Source organism: Harmonia axyridis, chromosome 2 (assembly GCF_914767665.1).
Source record: "Harmonia axyridis chromosome 2, icHarAxyr1.1, whole genome shotgun sequence".
Lineage (NCBI taxonomy): Eukaryota > Metazoa > Arthropoda > Insecta > Coleoptera > Coccinellidae > Harmonia > Harmonia axyridis.
Genome location: NC_059502.1, coordinates 18,068,653 through 18,090,964, shown reverse-complemented (window position 1 = coordinate 18,090,964; position 22,312 = coordinate 18,068,653). Strand labels below are relative to the sequence as shown.

Genomic DNA, 22,312 nt, shown 5'->3' with positions numbered 1-22,312 from the left:
ATTAATTACACACATCGTCAAAAGTCTTGGCCCCCTAGGTTTCTCAAGAAATGAACAATCTATGTTCTCGAAATGGTATGAATATTTTCCTCTATTTCAACTACAATATATTTTATAGAAAATCTTGGTTTGTTACTCTTTGCTTTATGCAGAATGAAACGAAATAGGAAAAATGAGAAAAAAACCACAAATATTTATCGATTAATTATTTTTGATTAATTATAGTTATTCTACAACTGACTCCAAATTCAATAGTCTGTATTACCACCTCTTCTTTCAATCAACTGCCAAATAAGCCTAGGCATCCCACAAATCATGGTATTAATGAAATAGTGAAGATTCCAAACACAAAAAATTGTCATGTTACATTCAACGATTTGAGAGTTGATAGGGGGTCCAAGACTTTTGACGATGTGTATTTTCCAAAATACTAAACTTACTCCAACATACATATAATCCAATCAACGAAATATTCTTTGAACGAATTTATGATGAATCGATTTCAGTTGTACTACGATTAATTATTCATAACTTCTATCGACTGAAAACGGGTGCTTCAAAAAAGTAAATTTGAATTTGGAGAGAGGAAAGGTTATTTGAAAAGGATGGTTGGGTTTTTACGCTTCAATTCATGTTCCGCTACTGGAATTCGCAAGGACGCGGTAGTTTTTCAATTCATCGTACATGATTGCTCGCCGATGAATCGGCTACGGGTGCGCGTATCTAGAGAAAGAAACAGAGAGTATTTTCTGGAAAATTCTCAATAATTTTTGAGTCTTCAGAGAATATACGTTCTTTGTTTTGGGTTTCAGCTATTACTAGCTGAATATGAGATTTAAAATCAAATTTATCGGCGATAATTGTGTTGGGATTCTCGCACCTCCCTTGGAACATTACGAAGAACATCCTGCCTTGGGATTTGAATATCGCAAAGAAGAACAACCTTTGAGGCATTTTCTGCATTCATTAGGAAAATAACTAATGTCCAAAGTAAAGATCTCGAAACACAATCTCAATAAGGATAAATTGATATACAGTGTTTAAAGTGAATTTAGAGAACAGTTGTGTCAACTCAACGACAAACAGAATTTCAACAATACATTGAGCGGTTCTTTAATTTGACATATAATCTTGTTGTCACCGCAATGTACTTCATACTAATTCATCAAAATCAAATCAGTGCAACATCATCCAATTCATCTTTAATTTAAATAGAATATTCTGCTCAAATTTTATAGTGAAATATTTCATTCCTAGTTTTCTTCATCTCATTTCATTTCTAATTAACAAAATGTCACAGCTGCAGGACTATAGGTGCTGAATAAAAATGGCCGAAATTAAACGTCAACTATATTCTAGATTACTCAAGAAACATTAGAGGTAGCACTTCATAATCATCATCATTGTATAGCAATGGTAATTATTAATATCATCAGAAATTCAATATACATAGGGTACCTATACAACATAAGCGAATAAATTATATCAACTATCAATTATATCATTCCGAATTTTCCTATTTTATGTGGCACTGATTGGCAGTAATCTACTTTTATGAATGATTCCAAAGCCCATAAAATTACGTAATTCATTGCATTTGTAATAATCGATGATATGTGGATGAAATGAGTTGAAAAACGAGTTTTGTTTTGAGATCGTTGTTTAGCTGTATTACATTTTAAGAATGATGCATCCTAGCTTGAAGGTTATGCCCTTTTAGAGAAATTGGCAGAAAAATAAGTACCTCTGTATAAATTATTACGAAATTCGAAATGGGACCACTAGCTACTAAAAATCAAAATAAAATTAGACGATTAGTTACAATGAATTTCAAAATATTGTATTGTAGACAAATTTGAAAGTGGATTATCTTCACTCAATAAAAGAGTACCAAGGTCCAAGTATTGAACCTAATTTGCAAATTTCTCCAGAATTCACAAATAAGTATTGATATTGACAAAAGAATTCAACAATTCCTGAAAGTTAGTTGAAGGGGATTACGGTGTCGTCACGAGATCGCTAGTCGACTCATCAGTTAGGGCCGGTATTATAAGGGATAACCGCTGTTTCAGTGTTCTTTTCTAGAAATATGCAATTTGGTAGTTGACACACGACTCAACCGACAGTTATGCTTTTATAATACCGGCAATCCAGCGATATCTGCCTTAGACACATGGTGGAGAGGTGACTCTGCTGCAACGCGTCGACCTCTATGAATTCGCCGAAGTAGGTGTGGCGCGAATCCCAGAACGCCATCTCTTGAGCTGACAGAGGCACTACACTGAATTAACCGTATTATGTCAAGGAAGAATGAATATTAAATTTAAAATTCTCGTATGAATAATTCTATCAATTTTACAAATACTGTAAATTGTAATTTAGAACTTCTAACGTAGTATTCAATCAAAAAATTTTTAGGCACAATGGTAGATTTTGAATGTTCAAAAGCAAAAATAGGTTGCTCAATTTTGGCCTCTAATATTGTTAACAATGCTTGTTAGCATATAATTTTTTTGTACTTGAAGTGATAGAAAAATACAGTCGAAAAATCTTGGAAAATTCTCTTTTCAAAATCTCATTTTTCTGATAAATTGATTTTAAATTTTTATACGCTCAATATCCTCATGGAACAGTAACAGAGCGAGGCATTCACAAGCAGAAAATTCATTGGCCATTCTATGCGAATTTAATTATTGTTTTGGCAGGGATCTTTAATTGCGGCGAACCTTTAGGAGACATGTTATTTCTGTCCCCGGCAGACGACTTCGATAATGTTAGATATCAATCTTCAAACAAAAGATCAAGGACCAACGAAGAGAAAACAATAAAATATTTGGAAATGGATTGGATTTCGCTTTCTAAAAAGACGTCTTAAAATTCTCAAATTCTAGAACGTATTGGAAGGTATTCCTAAGATGCATAGAATACCTGGTGTGTCTACTTATAGCTGTAAAACTTTCAGACAAAACGGGAGATTTTTCGGATTTATACCTACTTGATTTCGAGGGATCGCGGGCTTTTCAGATGGCGCATACATCGTTTACATTCGACATTTCTCGACTCTTGTGAAACAATGGCGTAGATCTTTTTTTTCTTGGGGAGGGATAATCGACAAAAAATTTTTGACAACAACTTTTATTCATATCTGTTATGTTAGAAAAAGAAGTTTGATAATGAAGTTTGAACCAAATCACTCGAAATAATTTTTGTTGTTACTAATTCAGTTGTGCTCACCTTGTTCTCAAATAAGAGTTACGAAGGAAAATGAGAAATTACTTGGATAATTTTGAGAAAAAAAAGTTTCATGAATATGAGCCCACAAAGGCTTTGCTTTCAATATACAGGTTGTTTCTAGTGTGTCGTACAGTTTATCAAATATTTATTAATCTTCGCTACAGATTAGGTAAATAAATACCAAAACTTATAATTAATGCATTCATTAGAGCTTACTAGCTGGATCTTCATAATAATTTGGATTTTCCTGAGGATTACTAGAGATTTTTCTCGAAATCGATAGCAGATACGACAAAACTATAACAAACCAAAAAGTATAGTACTGGATCAGAGTTTTTTTTCTACATTTTTCTAAACTAACAGCCATTCACCAAAATATAGTTTTGGAGGAAGGAAGCAGGCATCCTTCCAGAAAATATATCACCCTGTAGATTTGCATTCAAAATTAGCATATCACATAGTGAAAACTTTAAACTGGAATATCTATGGCCAATTCATATTAAATATCTTGTGAAGGGAAGATTATACGAGAAAATAACTTGAACTTCAACACATGTATCTCAAAACAAAATGTTTGGGGACTCATGCTGTAGGACTTTTTTTCTTAAAATGATCCGGAAATCTGTCATTTTCATTTGTATCTCCAATTTAGGAGCACCGCGTAATTACCCCTAGTATCCCCCTATTTCTACGCTCTTGTCGTGAACTTTGAGTATAGAACAATAATATTTTATATTCTATGGTCTGTCATTATATTCCATTCATTTGAGTGAAAATTCGATATGAACTGAATTGTAATTTATTGTGAATGTTTGCAGTGTCTGAAATCAGTATTTCCTTTTTAAACGGCACCAGGCAGATGCGGGAATTCGAAAAATTTTAAAGAGCTCCACCTTACAGCACTCTGGTGAAGCACACCACCAAAGCAACAGGTGGGTCTCTCAAAAAGTCTGGAACAAAATCGAATCAGTAAACACACCAGGTATTCTATGCATCTTAGGTATTCCATACCTACATAACTAACACCAACAAATCAACCAAAAGCTATATTATTGTCTAGTTATTTAAAATCTTTCTGAAATAGGTTTCTTATGAATTCCTGGATAACATTGTTATTCCAGATCACTCTCATCAATACTAAGATCGTATACACTGTTTCCGTAAAGTATGGATCAAATTCATTTTTAGCTAAACAGACCATTTTAAGAAATAATCCTGAAACATGTCGATTTTTTATTTTAATTTACCGTATTTTAAAATAATATTCTAATATACAGGGTGAATTACTTTCGAGTAATGACATCACCGTCATTTTTTTTAAATGGAACACCCCCATTTTGTCTCAATTTTCCGATTACTCTAGCTGAGCTGATTCCGAAAATGTATCCCATGTTGATTCCAATTGGTACAGGGTGGATAAGAATACAATAGTTTTGTGTGTGCTCATAAAGTAACGCGTAACATTCTTTATTAGTTAAATTAACAATATTATCAAAAATACTTATTGTCTAGCGGCAATTGGTTTGTAGTTTGTAGTTTGTTACATTTTTAGATTAATAAAAATGAGCTGTTTCCAAACATGTTTGGTATTTGTGGTCTAGCAGACAGAATATGAAAGAAATTATTTCTTATCTATTTAAAATATATATAATCGTCTAGTTTTTTGTGAAATGTCATTATTCGTTTATTGCCGCTAGACAATAAGTATTTTTGATAATATTGTTAATTTAACTAATAAAGAATGTTACGCGTTACTTTATGAGCACACACAAAACTATAGTATTCTTATCCACCCTGTACCAATTGGAATCAACATGTGACACATTTTTGGAATCAGCTCAGCTAGAGTAGGTAATCGGAAAATTGAGACAAAATGGGGTTGTTCCATTGAAAAAAAAATTACGGGGTAACGTCATATTACTCGAAAGTAATTCACCCTATATATTGGATTATTATTTTAAAATACGGTAAATTGAAATAAAAAATCGACGTATTTCAGGATTATTTCTTAAAATGGTCTCTTTAGCTAAAAATGAATTTGTTCCATACTTTACGGACAGTGTATAACCTTCATTGAATAATGATATCGATATTCAATATCAATTAAAAATTGTGTTACACAATATAATTGAATTGTTCGATTGAAACATCTTAAACAACTAAATTCATTATACTGATTGACTTCAACATTTTTAATTTTTCAACATTATTAACCATAAATGGCAATGCGAATAGTTGGTACATCTATGTTTAAATATAGTTTTTAAAGTATCTGGATAATTTAGTTCAGTGAAACTATTTATCTTAGGATATCCAATATTGAACATAACAATTACATCAGGGCGGTCTAAACGGTCGGCAACGTTTTTGTACTGCGTTGGATACATCTCACAAATGACGAAATCGCCCATTTCTCCAAAATCTGGCAATGGACATCCGGAGAGATTTTCTCCAACAAATATAATTTTGATAAGATGTACAGGGTGGGCAAATAAGCGAGGTAAGCTGTTATATCTCAGGATCCACTCATCGTAGAGACTTGCGGTAAAAAATTTTACCACTAAAGTGTACAAGAAGACCCACTGGAAATTGTTTTGAAGTTCATATCTCTACCGCTAGGGAGTGTAATAGCTACCGTCGAGTAGAAAAATGAATTTTACTCGAAAATGTTTCATTTGAAGTTGAAGAAAAAATATCATCACTGTAATCCTTGGAAAATTCTCTATCTTTTTGAATTGTCACTTTCGATTTTACGACATCAAATAAGGGTAGGTGAAAGGGAGAAACCTGACTGATTGAAACGCCTGTAACTTCAGTTTGGCTCAACATTTATGAGCAAATTAGATCTCGTCTGAAAAATAATATCTTGTTGATTGAAGACGAAATATAGTCATGATAAATTTGTTTTTTGCTGCTTAAGATAGGGGGCGCTAAGTCAGAAGTTTATTGTTATGTTCATTTTACTCCGAAATTTCAAATGTAATGATAATATTTTCTTAACAGAAACAGAAGTTCCATCAAATTTGCATGAAAAAACTTGAAGGTCGCAAAGCGATAATATCAAGCGTTCTGCAGTTAAAAATCATATCATTACATTTGAAATTTCGGAGTTAAATGAACAAAACAATGAACTTCTGACTTAGCGCCCCCTATCGAAAGCAACAGAAACAAATTTATCATGACTATATTTTGTCCTCAATCAACAAGATATTATCTTTCAGACGAGATCTAATTTGCTCAAAAATGTTGAGCCAAACTGAAGTTACAGGCGTTTCAATCAGTCAGATTTCTCCCTTTCACCTACCCTTATTTGATGTCGTAAAATCGAAAGTGAGAATTCAAAATGATAGAGAATTTTCCAATGATTACAGTGATGATATTTTTTCTTCAACTTCATATGAAACATTTTCGAGTAAAATTCATTTCTCTACTCGACGGTAGCTATTACGCCACCTAGCGGTAGAGGTATGAACTTCAAAACAATTTCCAGTGTGTTCTCTTGTTCACTTTAGTGGTAAAATTTTTTACCGCAAGTCTCTACGATGAGTGGATCCTGAGATATAGCCGCTTACCTCGCTTATTTGCCCACCCTGTACATTTATTATCCAATCGAGAAACAATCCAATCAAGTTCCCCCATTCTACCTGTAGCAGTTCATAATTACTGGCAACTGGGAAATGAATGACTAAACAACCACTCTTATTTTCTAAATTTCATTTGGATGTTCTTTCATAATTGAATAATGCCAATTTCGTTTTCCCAAGAATTCTTGTGAATCATCTTTAAATATTCTCTGAAAATTTTCGGATGCATAATTCAATGAACAAAATTACATCAGTAAATCAATTTTATTTCAAACAATTAAACATATATAAAATTAAAATTATTTTAAATTTTCTCAACTTTCTTCAATCTTGACAAAATTTACTGGATCATTGGCAGAACAACCACTTTCTTTCAATTCCGTTACCTGATCATCTTTCCCTGTTAGCTGCTCATCAGAACTCTCAAATTCTTTCAACTCTTCATCAGAAATATCATTTAGTTTTGACTGATCCACAGTTCTAGAGAATGAATCTTCATAACCTTCTTGATTTTCTGTTACATCCAAATTTTCATTCAATGGACATTGGAGGTTCATTGGATTCATTCCTTCTTCAATATTTTCTTCTTCATCACTGTCAGTCAAAGCTAAATATTCCAAATCTTCCACTGAAACATTTTCTGTCTCAGAAACATCATAACAAACTTGTTCAGGAATATCAGCTTGTAAGGATAGCTCCATTTTTTGTTTTGTAAGTTCGTCCGTTTCTCCTAAAGCATTCTGCACATTTTCAGGACAGTATCTTTTGTACATTGGTACATCACAGTAAGGACATATCACAATATCAAACTCCTTAGCCATTTCTATGTGAGCCACACAATTACAGAATGGACATTTAAATCCTGGCGTGAGGTATATCTGCATCATTGAAATAGAGCATCTGCTATCTTTGTGATTCTGAAGACATGTTGGACCTATAATCTGTATATCTTATTAAGGACTCATCTCGATTTCAAGATAATAAATTAAAAGAAACAGTATTTTGGATTCTAGAACCCGATGATGTGTTTAAGTTGAGTCAATTCCATATATAGAGTGAAATTTTAATTTACAGTAAAAAAAATTTGTTCACCACAAAAACTATAAACAAATGTGTTTCTCCAAAGAAATATCAACAAGAACAAAGAACCTAATTAAACAATCCTCATAACAAGGACAATTTCATGTTCAATTATTGTTAGCTACTTTCCTAAAAACTTGATATTTATTTTTTAGGGATTGAGGTTGGATAGACTTTTTCTCAAGATTCCTAAAGCCAAAATATAAATCTAAAGAATATGGGGAAAATGAGTTTTGAATAGACCTTCAGAAAATAATCATTATAGCTGCCTACTCAGTGTTCAGAAACACTTTCCAACTAAGAAAATATACAAGGAATTGTAAAAAGTTAATTCTGGAAAATAGGAATGTAATCAGAGAAAACCAATACAAAGAAGATAAACGATGTGATGACTTCATTTTATACTAGTCTACTTAATAAAGCTGTGAATGAATGTGGAAAGGATCATTACATTTTTTTCAATAGGAAAGCTTGACCATATTAAAAAGTGATTAATGCCCAGTGTTGCCAGAATAAAATAAGCACTGTTCTTGATAGTACTTGCTATAAGCATTCATATATGTACGGAATAATGTTCATAAAATTTATAACAAAAAACTAAACTAAACTAACTAAATGGAATTTATTATTACTGCTTTTGCTATTTGAATTGTCTACCTACTTACATCATTCTTTAGCTAATAAACAGCCATTAATGGCATTTAGTTTCACCTTCAAAGCTATAATGTTTGGTGTTGATTTTGAAATTATGTATTAGGAATCATAATATGATCAAGGAATTGCTGCAAAAATGTGGGACTTCTTTGAATATTGGCACTAATATTGGAAAACAATTTCGAATATCCAATTTCCAATAAAGCATTTTCAAGTTGGAAAATGTAGAATATTGATAAAATCTTATTCTGATTATACTTTCTACCGCATTGACATTGAATTAATAAGTGATATTCCAGACAATATTTATTACAGAAAACTTTTCTGTTAAGGAATCTCGTTTTACATTGTCATTATTTGTGCATAATTATAAATTTCTATAAAAATACTTTGTTAGCAAAATAACCAAATTTTACATAACTTGAAAGCAATTGAGATCATACATTTGTTAGAAATACTTTAAATGTACGGTAATTACTGTACTTATAGCAACAGTGATAATACCTGAAAGATCAGGAGTAAAAATCTCAGAACTTTTTATTAGTGATAATTAGTGTAATTTTGAAAATTTGACGAATATTCCCAATATATGTAATAGAAAAAGGATATTTTCTCCACACCAAAAACAAGGTGGCATATCAGGGTATTCTAGTTCATTGGCCACCTCCATGACACTTATGATATCATCAATGAATCGTTCTCCCACTTCACTTTTTTCAAGTATTTTCATTAAAACTACTTCCTTCAAATACATATTGCTGATATCCAAACTTCGCATTTGGAAAAGTGATAATTCTTTGCCTTGATATAAATCGTTTAACAATTTTCTCATTCTTGATACTACCAACTGTATGGTTACCAAATGATGCAGAAGAATGTAGGGTTTTATATAATATCCATTAATTTGTGGAACAATATTGTACACATTCTCTGATAATTTTGAAATCCATCTCAAAGTTTTCAATTGTGGCAGTTTTAATTTATCATAATCTAAATCCTCAATTCCATGCCATGGAAATTTTTTTTCTTTGAAAGATAACATCCTGTAAATAAATTATTTTCATTAAATAAGTACACAAATAATGACCTGAAAACAGTCTGCAACTTAGTTTAAATATCTTGCCTTCAAAAGAAAGTGATAGATCAATAGGGAAAAATATTTTTTAATTCTGAATAAAAAAATTCTTATGAGAATTAGTTATTGAATGATCTTACCCCAGTTAGGTTGTAATTATATAATGGTTCATTCCAATTAATAAAATTGACATTAATAACGAGCAAATTAATTAATTACAACCCAAAATAAGTACACACTTCCAATAATTATAAGTGCTCAAAGTGAATTATTTACGAATATAAGATGAAAAATTTCCATCCCAAGACATATCAACTCAAATCTACAAGTTAAAAATTGTCAAAGTTGAATGTTTTCATTTATATTTACCTCATAACTTCTAAACAATCCCAATATTCAATCAAATTCTGGTCTGTATTTTTCAGAAGAATTTTCAATGGTGATTTAGATGCATCATGATAAATGAAGAACTTTGAAGGAGTAGCGTGTCTAGTTATATCTTTCAAATGACAAGGATAAGCAAATATACCGAGAAATATTTTATTGTTAGATAAAACAATTCCACAACTTCTGAAGACATTATTATCAAAATTTAAATTAACATTTTCATCTTTTATGTGTACTTTAGATTCTTCAACGTTTAAGGTCAGCTTCTTCAACTTTTCATCAGTTAAAAGTAACAAAATATTGTCCTTGTAATAGTTTACACCTATAAAAATTGAATATCCATAAGTATGGACAATGAAATAATATTTCATGTACATTTACTGCGTTCGGCAAATCCACACCAGTGCAGAGCTAGTGGTGTAAGGTGTGAATGGATGATAGATCACATGACTATAGTGCAAGAGGAGTGTGCGTGTTGTGAAAAACAATGACGGAGCTGATATTGAAGAATATATGAATGTGTTCTGTGAAAAGAAAAAAAAACAATTTCACTGTTTCTTCACTTGACATTAATATTGTCAGAGTCAGACTCGGTCGACTCAGGAAGATAATCTTGAACTCAAAAATTCCTATTCCACAAAATTAGGTGTACTTTCGTTTCTTGATTTTCATGTTAATATTATTGTAATCTATGGTCCACAGTTCGCACCGTTTTCTCCACCTATCTAGACGGAATGAAAGGTTGAGCACCCATGTATCCTGTTAATATTTACTGAACGTAAAACAGTGCAGACATTGCAAACGGGGTGTTTTGCCAAACAGTAAGGGAGCTTATGGTGTGAATGGTGCAAACGGTGTGACATATACCAAACGCAGTAATTGTGGGATATTGTAATAATAATTAATACCTGTGATACCCATATTTCCTGTATTGTATAAAACTTCATCTAGAACAGTACCATCCTCTTGAACCAGAATGATATTGAGAAAACCCTCATCAACAGTTATAAGAAAAGAATGAGAGTTGTATTCAATTGAAGTTATATAGTTTATTTTTCGTCTATCATCTTCTTCACCGAAAATTTGTTCTGGCTCAAATTTCAAAGTTTTAGGATTCACATTTGTTACTCTTATCACAGATAATTTTCCATCACTGCCACCAATACATAGTGCACCAACTATAAAGTATGCATATGAGAGATTAAAAAACACAGTAAAATAAATTATCTTAATACAAGGGCAAAAATCTATTTTCTATTTTTGGACCCATTCATTCAATCAGGAAATGATCACAGAAATTATTGACGAATTATAAATGTTTTCATCCCTTCTATGCCTTTTTGCAATAATTATCACTTCAAAATTTGATATCTCAAATTAAAATATTTTATTTGAAATAATTTTTTTTTTAGTATCTACTTCCAAGGATACATAGCAAGCATATTTCATTTTGTATATAAATATACCATCAATAAATTTTAACCCAATTTTAAGAGTGCAAAAAAAATATTATTAGTGGAAAGTTTTATTAGTTTTGGTTGGTTTATGCACCATTCCTAAGAACTAAGACTAAAGCTAAGAACTAAGAATTGAACACTATTATTATTTATCATTTGAACGGGAGTCGTTTTGCTTCGGTTAGCCTTCCGGGAACTGCGACCATGCAGATTTTTTGTTCACAAGAATTGAACACTAACAAATCAATGAGGGCGTTTATGCATTTTACCTAAGAACTTACACTATGACTATAAAGTTGGCCAACTTTTAACTAAGAACTAAGCTCTTAATAAGTGACAGTTTCTACCATTTGATTTTCTGCAATTCGTGTTTATCGATGAAAAGTATCTGGTTCATCTGAAAAAAATTCAATTTTATTTTTTCACAATCAATATCAATTTCAAACATCAAAGTATCGAACAAATAGAAATTAGTGCGAGCATGTGCTCTTTCCTTCACTAAGAACTAACAAGAGAGTGAATAAACGCAACTGAATTCTTAGGTAGAGTTCTTAGTTATTGGTTCTTAGGAATGGTGCATAAACCAACCATTAATGGGGATGGATTTATTAACTTGATACTGCCTGTTTCGAGTTATCATGCCTTTTGATGTTGTGATTGGCCGCTCAAAACATTGAATATATCTCTATTTGTCAACCTTTGACAATTTCCAGGATCAATAAAGCGTACAGGCAAGATAATTCTTATTATCAAGCCTCTGCTACCTTATTGTTTATTTGTTCATGTAATATACCTTATACAAATAAACTATTATTATTATAATATAATATTGGTAATTTCTCAACTTTAGTAACTAACCATTTGTACCAAGCTTTTTCCAATATATTGTAGATATATTTTGTATGGAGGAGTAGTATATATCGATAAATTGCAAAGGGATTTGTTCTAATTTATGTTCACTTATTCTGTTGAATCTCCAGAAAGTGACTGAACCATTTGGATGTGCAATGAATAGAATTGCATAAGTTTCACAGGCATTATTGATAATGTGACTCCATTCAAATGCTGCAATGAAAGAATTCAGATGAGAATATTGGCTACATTTCAATCAATTTAAACACAATATACCTATTGGCTTAGTAGCCAAAACTAGTTCTTTCCATATTTCTATTCTAGATATATGAAGCATTTCATTTTTATCTTCCCATTGCTTGACAAACTGTTCAACTATACACTTTGTTACATTAACTACACAATAATAATCAGCAGAATCTGTTTTATCCCTGTATTCAGCCATAATTGAAAGTCCATGAAAATTATTGAGGACAGCAAACACACAAAATGATTGTCCTTGCAAGCCTTTAGGGGACCACTTTAATGATATTGGCTTAAATTCATTAGAAGACATTTCTACATCTAAATCTCTCATTATTTTGTGTACATTAGTTTCGTAAATATTCTCACTCATTTCTGTGTAATCACTCCCAAATTCTTCTCTCAAAGATGATTTTGGCAGTTTTATCAAAATCTTCCTGAAAGCCATCTCAGCAAATTCATAGTTCATACAATTCGTCAAGTTATAAATGAAAACATTATATTCTGTCAGCAGAGATATTCTTCCATCTTCACAAATTTCAGAAGCATAAGCGGATGACAATTTTTCTACCAAAGAAATCGTTTCCAAACTTTGGAAACAAAGATCCATTTTGCAAAATATATTCCCTATCTGTTGGATACTTGGGTCACGAAGAAGAATATCATTCAAATTTTTTTAATGTTTACAAATGAGAGGTTGTAGTTTTAGGTTAGGTCACTGAATAAATGCTTATCGATATTTCACAGAATGTCGAAAAGTCTTTTCATTATAAAATTCAAATAAGATATGTTTGATGCTGCGCCATCTACGGCATTCGTTTTCAAGTGTAGGTAAGATAATTGTAAACAGAAGTGATTCATAATTATTTGTAATATTTATTGGGGGAAAAGTAAGATAAATTATAAAAATAGTTTTTTTTTCTCGGTTTAACTGAGTATTTCCGATATTTAGAAGCAACTCCAAATAATATGATTATTATAGGACAAATAATATATTCATACTAGATGACCCCAAAACTGAGATATTTCGAATTTTGTAAGACAAATTAAGGTTAAAATTTTTTTCTTATCAGATTTGCTTCAAAATTCGATATTTTGATTTTAGTCAAGAAATTTCATTTATTTTTTTACTTTATGTTATTTTTGGTTAGAAGAAAATGTATTATTAGATAATTAAATGTTTTTTTGTTTATGTTTTATTTAAAAAAATGATATTCTTATAAAAATCTTCCTTATACCGATTTCTACCCCAAATACACCGATTTTGCGCAGTCATTTATACCGATATTGAGTTCAGACGTTCGGCAACACTGTAATATATAGAAGAGACACTTGTTATTTCTTCTTGGAGAGTGTCGTGGAGATATTATCAAAGACTTGTTATCTGTGATATTATCTTTTTAGTCGGGGAAAAAAGGCAAGCTACATGCTATTGTGCACAGTAAAGATAATACAATATAAACTGTTCTTGATTTGTACTTGTATATATTTAGTTTCACAATTAAGAAGTGTTGAAGTCAGAAATGGAAACATACTCAAAAATTTTCCTAGATGAAAATCATGACAGAGTAAAAATGGAAATGGGAGAAGGTGATGATAGCTATGAAAAAGGAAACTCATATGACTTGGAGTAAGTATTCATCATTTTTTCTCGATAGTGTTGATTGGCCAAATTTTAACTTTTTTCACTTTCACTTTTTTCCACTTGATTTTAATGAACAATGTCAGAAAATGTTCACCATCTCTTTTGTTTCGAATAATGTAAAGTATTTAGTTACAATTCAATAATAATTTTCTCTATTTTGCAATAATTCAAATACACAGATACTATATCCATAATCTCAAAATTTATTTATTATGAAGTTGTGTTGATTAGATCTTGAAGATTTCAATAGTTTCTATGAAAAAAGTCTCTTTGATTATATTATGTGATATTGAAATTTCTCTTTCAAATTCTCTAATTAGGAAAATCAATGTAGTCAAGCAACTTTTTACAAAGATGTCACACTTTGTGAAATATTCTTTTATAATATCTTTTTGAAAATTCAATTTTTTTAGAAGAACACTTTTGAATGAAAATTTCCAGTGTTTGGTGAAATACAAACCTCTTATAATTGAAAATTAAAATGTTGCAAATATTTTTTTCGTTCTAGTTTTCAGTACACGACTGATGGGGAGGATATTGAGGATAACAAGACTGAAATCATGGATATTGTTCATCATTACACTGATGAGAATGGAATAAGATTGTCTTTCAAATATGAAACAGGCGACTTTGCTTTCAACCAGAGAAGCAATCTTGAAGGGCATATAGATTCTGTTCATTTGAATGACAGAGAACATAAATGTCACTTATGTGAGTTTGCAGCCAATCAGAAAAATAACCTCAAAATTCATATAGATTCTGTCCATTTGAATAAAAAAGAACATAAATGTCACTTATGTGATTATGCAGCCAACCGGAAAATTTACCTCAAAATTCATATGGATTCTGTTCATTTGAATAAAAAAGAACATATATGTCACTTATGTGAGTTTGCAGCCAATCAGAAAAATAACCTCAAAATTCATATAGATTCTGTCCATTTGAACTTAAAAGAATTTAAATGTCACTTATGTGAGTATGCGGCAAGCAAGAAAAATAACCTCAAAATTCATATAGATTCTGTCCATTCGAATAAAAAAGAACATAAATGTCACTTATGTGAGTTTGCAACCAATCAGAAAATTAACCTCAAAAAGCATATAGATTATGTCCATTTGAATAAAAGAGAACATAAATGTCACTTATGTGATTATGCAGCCAACCGGAAAGTTTCCCTCAAAATTCATATGGATTCTGTCCATTTGAATAAAAAAGAACATATATGTCACTTATGTGAGTTTGCAGCCAATCAGAAAAATAACCTCAAAATTCATATAGATTCTGTCCATTTGAACTTAAAAGAATTTAAATGTCACTTATGTGGGTATGCCGCAAGCAAGAAAGAAACCCTTCAAAATCATATAGATGCTGTCCATTCGAATAAAAAAGAACATAAATGTCACTTATGTGAGTATGCGGCAAGCAAGAAAAATAACCTCAAAATTCATATAGATTCTGTCCATTCGAATAAAAAAGAACATAAATGTCACTTATGTGAGTTTGCAACCAATCAGAAAAATAGCCTCAAAAAGCATATAGATTATGTCCATTTGAATAAAAAAGAACATAAATGTCACTTATGTGATTATGCAGCCAACCGGAAAGTTTACCTCAAAATTCATATGGATTCTGCCCATTTGAATAAAAAAGAACATATATGTTACTTATGTGATTATGCAGCCAACCAGAAAGTTCAACTCAAAATTCATATGGATTCTGTCCATTTGAATAAAAGAAAACATAAATGTCACTTATGTGATTATGCAGCCAACCAGAAAGTTCATCTCAAAATTCATATAGATTCTGTCCATTTGAATAAAAAAGAACATAAATGTCACTTATGTAATTATGCAGCCAACCGGAAATCTTATCTCAAAAAGCATATAGATTCTGTCCATTTGAACATGAAAGAATTACTTATGTGATTATGCAGACAACCAGAAAGTTTAACTCCAAATTCATATGGATTCTGTCCATTTGATTGAAAAATAACATAAATGTTACTTATGGACTTTCATCTACATCCAAGCCTTCAAGCTTTGTGGGAATTTTCATTTAGTTTATTTGTCTATTCATCATGATGAGAAAGAGAATAATATATTGGTTTTTAATACACAAATTGTTAATTTTTGTAGAATTTGACAAATAAACAATATTATTTTGTATCTTGGTCCAGAATTCATCAATATATTGCCTACTTCATTGAGAGATGTAAGTACTAAAAGAAAAGTTGAGAGATTAAAATTATTTTTAGTGGAGAATATCGCAGTTTTTATGGATTTGTTTTAGATTAATTTCCGACATCCCCTGCCTCACCTGCTTCTTGATTTTTCATTCCGATTTTTGTATGTTTTCACTATTTTATGAATTTAATTTTTTTTTCTCGCAATTGAACTTGCCTAGTGTAATTTTTTTGTGAGTTCATATTATTAGGTACACTTGGACGAAGTTACACAACACAAGCTTGGCTTAGGTGTCTCGTCCAAATATTGAACTTTGTTTGTATATTACTCTCCTGAATAAATTGATTGATTGATATTATTATATATGCCCAGACTATCAGTTAGAGAGCAAACATCCACCTTTTGATGACATACCTCCAATAATATCGGAAGTTACACTCCGAGTTACAGAATTTACTCATTATAGCAGTCAAATTTGTTCATCAATTCATTATACCCAGTACATACTTATTAAGGATGATAATTGATCGATTTGTAGATAATACTTTGAGAATAAGAAATGTTAAATTTATTCAACTTTATAATACAACTATCTAAACTGTGTAATGAATGTGAATGATAATTCACAATTAGTACAGGCTCATTGAAAGGATATTCAACAAATTCCCGGTTCTATCCCAGTAGAGTGAACGCAAACGAAGTCGTTGTCACCCTCACATTTATTAGGCATTAAATCCTTCATCCTGGCTTAAGATAAACACCCCAGGGTGGTCGGCACTTTCGATATCCCACAATAAAACAACTAGGGTCAAATTTCAAGAGAATCGGACAGGATGTCAAAGCAATAAAATTTAGTCGCAAAAACTCTAGGGAGGTTTAAATGGCCCAAAACTTCGAACAAAAAAATCTGTTCTATTCAAAGGGACCACCAACGGTACGAAAAAAATGGCCATGATTTTAGGCGGTGTTAACGGCACAACCCCATGTCAATAGTACATAACATGGGGTGGAACCAATAATCTAGGTACATAAGGACAATCACTCTGATTGGACGAAAGAAAAAAAGATAGACGCTTAGAAAAATTTGGTGACGATTATTCAACGATAAAAACAACAGTTTTCAATTCGGTAGGCAGTTGAAGTTAGAGTTGGAAAGTTAGAGTAAGGGTTCAAGTGGAAGATCGGGTTCGGTTCGGAAGTTGGGACCAAGAGGGCAATTCGGCCCTGAGTGCAAGTTCGATCTTAAGTTGAATAAAGTTCAAGTCGGTTTGCGGGAACGGTTTTAGGAAAGGTACAAATAGGGAATTTGTTGAAAGGTTTATTTGAACAGTGATTGTGATATCCAGGGTAAGGATATTTAATTTAATCTTATATATATTGTTTGATGATTTTTCTCCTTATAAAAGATTTACCAAAATAGTCCAAGGTTGTCGAAGGTTATAATTTTTTTCTTATTTACTCTTAAGGTGTTTGCCATAGGCTAGTAATGTGCAAATTTTATTGATTGTATTTTTTTCATTAATTATTTCAATCCATTATTAAACTTTGTTATTCAAAAATACTTGGTCTCATTCAGTGAAACACCTCCTCGAAAAAGATCAAATATAAGACTTATCCTAGTGCATAAGCCGGACGCACGAAAGATTCTTTCATAAAAGGGAAATTGTGTTAATTTCAAAATAACTATTCTGGCCGGAACTTTAGAAAGCCGCTCTTCTAATAAGTTCCTTTTTTAAACATTAACACCCAACTACAGGCCAGTTTATTACAATGGTGACAGCGGTGCGATCTATTTTGATCTTTTTCTGAAAAAAACTCTGAGGACTCACGTTTGGTATTTTTTTGAGTTAATTAATAATACAGATTTATTTCCAGGGAAATTTGATTCCCAAGTGATTAATAGTTCAGATTTATTTAAGGAAATATTGTTTGGCGAGGAGCAGTAAGAGGATTACGAGATCGGTGTACATGAATTTGTTGTATGCATTGATATAATTTTTTTTTATGAGAAAATTTGAGTAGAAATTTTATTCCTTATTATTTTACTAGAAATTTTGTACTAAATAAATCATTTTGTTTGTTCATACAGGGTTAGCTCAGAAAACACTCACAATGTTCCCGACGGTTAGCACTAACTCTACGGCGAATACAAGTAGTTTATCGCAAATTTCATTTAGATACCCTTTAGGAATGATCGCAACAACTTTAGATGATTTTTCAGGCAAGGACTCAACCAGATATTTTGAAATATTTGAGCTTAGGTCAAAATTAGACGGGTGGAGTGAAAATGAGACGTTGACACTGCTTAAATTGAAACTTGTAGGGGACGCGTATGATTTTTTTAAATCTGATATCACGTTGAATTTTTTATCATATGCGGAATTGAAAGTTAGATTTCTTCAGAAATTCACTTCAGTTGAGTTGCCTTGGGAAAATCAATGGAATTTGAATAATTGCTTTCAGAGACAGGACGAAGACGTGTCATCTTTTTGCACTAGATTGCGAACTATAGGGACGGAACTGTTAAGTGAAGATTTGGCCGGGGCAACGAAGGATGAGGAATCGGGTATAAGAAAGAAAAATAGGGACTTCATTTTGAATCAATTCAAAATTGGCTTACGTAAAGACGTTATGAGGGAAGTCGGTATGTTTTTATTACGCGAAGAAAATTTAGATTTGGAAAAAGCGGAGGAACTAGTAAGATTGCAAGAAACGTCTCATAAAATGTTGCAAGGGAGATTATCTACAAGAAATATATCGACAGTTAATTTCGGAGTAATATGTCAATTTTGCGGAGAAGTAGGTCATTCGGCAAAGGAATGTAGAAGTACTTGGGCAAATTGGAGGAACGTTCAACGAAACGTCGAAAAAGGCTGTTATTCTTGTGGCAAACCGTCCATTTCGCGAGGGAATGTCGGACTTTTGGGAGATCGGAACGAATAAATCAGGTAGTATGTATTTCCTGCAAACGGACAGGACACTGGTCGAGAGAATGTCCAACGAAAAATTGGAGAGAAACCCAATACCATACTAATCATCATTGTCAAGTGAATAGAGAGTTAAAGATCGGAAATATCAGGAGAGTTTACCTTGATCAGAATAAGTCGGAAGAAATACCGAAAAAGGAAATAACGGAAATTCAGGAGAGTGAATCTCGCATTGAGAAGAGGAGCGCGCAAGCGGCCGAAAAAATAAATGATGATATTTTGACAAAAGCAAATGAGGTTAGGGAACTTGAGGTGGAGACGCAGTATAGAGACATCGAAAATGAGAGAAGTAAGGGTTTGCGGTATTACACGGGAGAATATAACAGATTTCGAGAAACAGAAATCGCCTTTTCGAAAAGTGATGAAATATGAAAAGTTGAGAGATTTTGAGCTCGGGTCAGTTGATTCAGTGGTGAAGGCAAAGAAAAAGCGGAAAAATGATATCACTTCAAATACAGGGGTTGCAAAATCCGCACGGATTACAAGGTTTAATAAAAATGTAGTAGATCCTCAGTTCAATGTGGGAGATTTGGTATATTTGAGGAAAATGAGCGCGAAAAAGGAGTTATCTAACAAATCATTGAAAAACTGGGATGGGCCGTATAGATTAACCGAAATAATTGGTCCCGTGACGTGTAGAGTAAGAAAATGCGGAGGAAGAGAGGAACAAGTTGTTCATGTGAATAGATTGAAAACGTACACTGCACGAGGTAATGAAATGAAGGAAAAACTAGAAAAACGCGTGAGATCGGGATATACGGACCTAGATACGGATTCAGATGAAGAACGGAAGGAAATAGAAAAATTCCCCCCGTTTTTGATCCCCACTTGGACAAACCAGTATGATGATCAGGGGGAAAGCGAAGAAGAATCGGTAGAAGAAGTTGAAATTCCTGTTCGACGTTCAAATAGAATAAGGCGCCCACCGGATCGATGGGGCTACTACTAGTCGCGAAAGGCAGCCTCGAATACCGCGGGAAGGGTAAATTTCGAAGGAATTTTTTTTTCTCGTTTATTGTAGATTTTCATTTTTTTGGGTTAAGTTTAATGTAGGATTATTTAGGAATAGTAAAAGATAGGGTAAGAGAGCGTAACGTCGCGATGGGTAACGTGGGGAAAATCTTAGAGATAGATATGACCTTCAGGAGATGTGAATCGGCTCCTGCCCTTTTCGTAGATTCCTGGGACTCGCTCACTCGGAGAGCGACAACCTGATTAAGGTACCCCTTCTGGGTTTCGGATATTTTGAAGAATTCAATTAATATTCATGATTTAACATTTTTCTTGGAAAAAGAAAAAAAACATTGTGGTCGCTGAAGGACATCCCTCGCCTGCAGTTCAAAAGTGAGCACAATGTTTTTATTGTTTAGTAGCAATGGGTGGAATGTTCTATTGGATGTGTAATGTTTTGTGTATTTCATTTTAATTTAAATATTGTATATTTCAACGAACCTTTTGAGAGGGTTCTTGTGTCCTGTTGTAATTTATATAGGGAGTTCGAGGAAGAAGAAATCAACCGTCTTGAAGAAGGACCAAATCGTAGTTAAGGGAATAACCTTCCTCCCAAAGGTGTGTGTCGACCGCGAATAGTATATGTGCGGAAGATAACAATTAATTAACGTGATTTTCCGATGTGTCGAAAGCGACAATGAACTACAGTTTGAGTAAAACACCTGAGAAGTATAGACAGTTGTGTTAAGGAACCAGGCGAAAGGGTTAAGTTAGAGGCTATGGAAGAAGTTGTTCAGTTGTTCATTAGTGAGATGAAGAGAAGAAAGTCAGCGAGAAACTGAGGATGCAGAAGAAGTTTACACAAACCGTAACTTCGTACAAATCCGACCAATATATACACTACGAATACTGAAGAAGACATCAACGATGCCAAGAGAATCTTCAGAATGACAACGAGCGAAACCGTCGAACTAGAACAACATTTCATCGTACTTTAACTTCACCCTAATGTATGGAGGAGCAGACTACAAGTCTGACGCGCAAGAAGTGAATCGCGAAATACAAACAATATGTGTAATGATTTCACGAATTATTGCGTTACATTAAGAACAAGTGACACTATGTCCCTTATCTATCCTTGGAGGTTATTCCCGAAACAAAGGTTGGGTCCAGGAGAAAACGAAATATCGTCCTGAATTTTCGAAAACACTAGGAGTCGGCATGACGACACCAGTATGTGCCGCGAAAGTGTTCTCGAATTCCGACAGTGAACTCACAGCACTCCATGTTTGAGACAGTGAAGTGGGGAAGGAAAGAATTTTACAAGAATGATCGATAAATCATGTCTTTAATTTTAGGTTGTAGATTTTTGTTTTTGTTGTTGAAGATTTTTGTATTCGATATGTAGTAAGGGAAAAGAACATACCACCTTAGTGATAAGAGATTTTTTTTTTTGAGGGATAAATTTTAGATATGTTGATTCACCTTTTTTTATATATATGTTGGAGAATGCTTGATTGCTATTGCATTATTATAGGTATACACTTATTGGATATATGCATGTGTTCGAGGTATGATAAATTTGGATTATTAATGGTAGTAAGGGAAAAGTTATGACAACCGATGTCAAAACTTTTTCAAAGGGGAAAGTAATGTAATGAATGTGAATGATAATTCACAATTAGTACAGGCTCATTGAAAGGATATTCAACAAATTCCCGGTTCTATCCCAGTAGAGTGAACGCAAACGAAGTCGTTGTCACCCTCACATTTATTAGGCATTAAATCCTTCATCCTGGCTTAAGATAAACACCCCAGGGTGGTCGGCACTTTCGATATCCCACAATAAAACAACTAGGGTCAAATTTCAAGAGAATCGGACAGGCTGTCAAAGCAATAAAATTTAGTCGCAAAAACTCTAGGGAGGTTTAAATGGCCCAAAACTTCGAACAAAAAAATCTGTTCTATTCAAAGGGACCA

General features: G+C 32.5%; 1 protein-coding gene across 1 annotated transcript; it reads right to left on the bottom strand.

Annotated features, from left to right (window-relative positions):
• Positions 1-7,063: 7,063 nt before the first annotated feature.
• LOC123673071 lies at positions 7,064-13,301 on the bottom strand. Its single transcript, XM_045607492.1, has 6 exons — positions 12,600-13,301; positions 12,330-12,536; positions 10,923-11,192; positions 9,997-10,336; positions 9,162-9,595; positions 7,064-7,761 (listed from the first exon to the last, which is right to left on the bottom strand). Exons 1-6 carry the CDS (start codon positions 13,174-13,176, stop codon positions 7,133-7,135), a joined length of 2,457 nt encoding a protein of 818 aa, XP_045463448.1. The 5' UTR covers positions 13,177-13,301; the 3' UTR covers positions 7,064-7,132.
• Between the last annotated feature and the right edge of the window lie 9,011 nt (positions 13,302-22,312).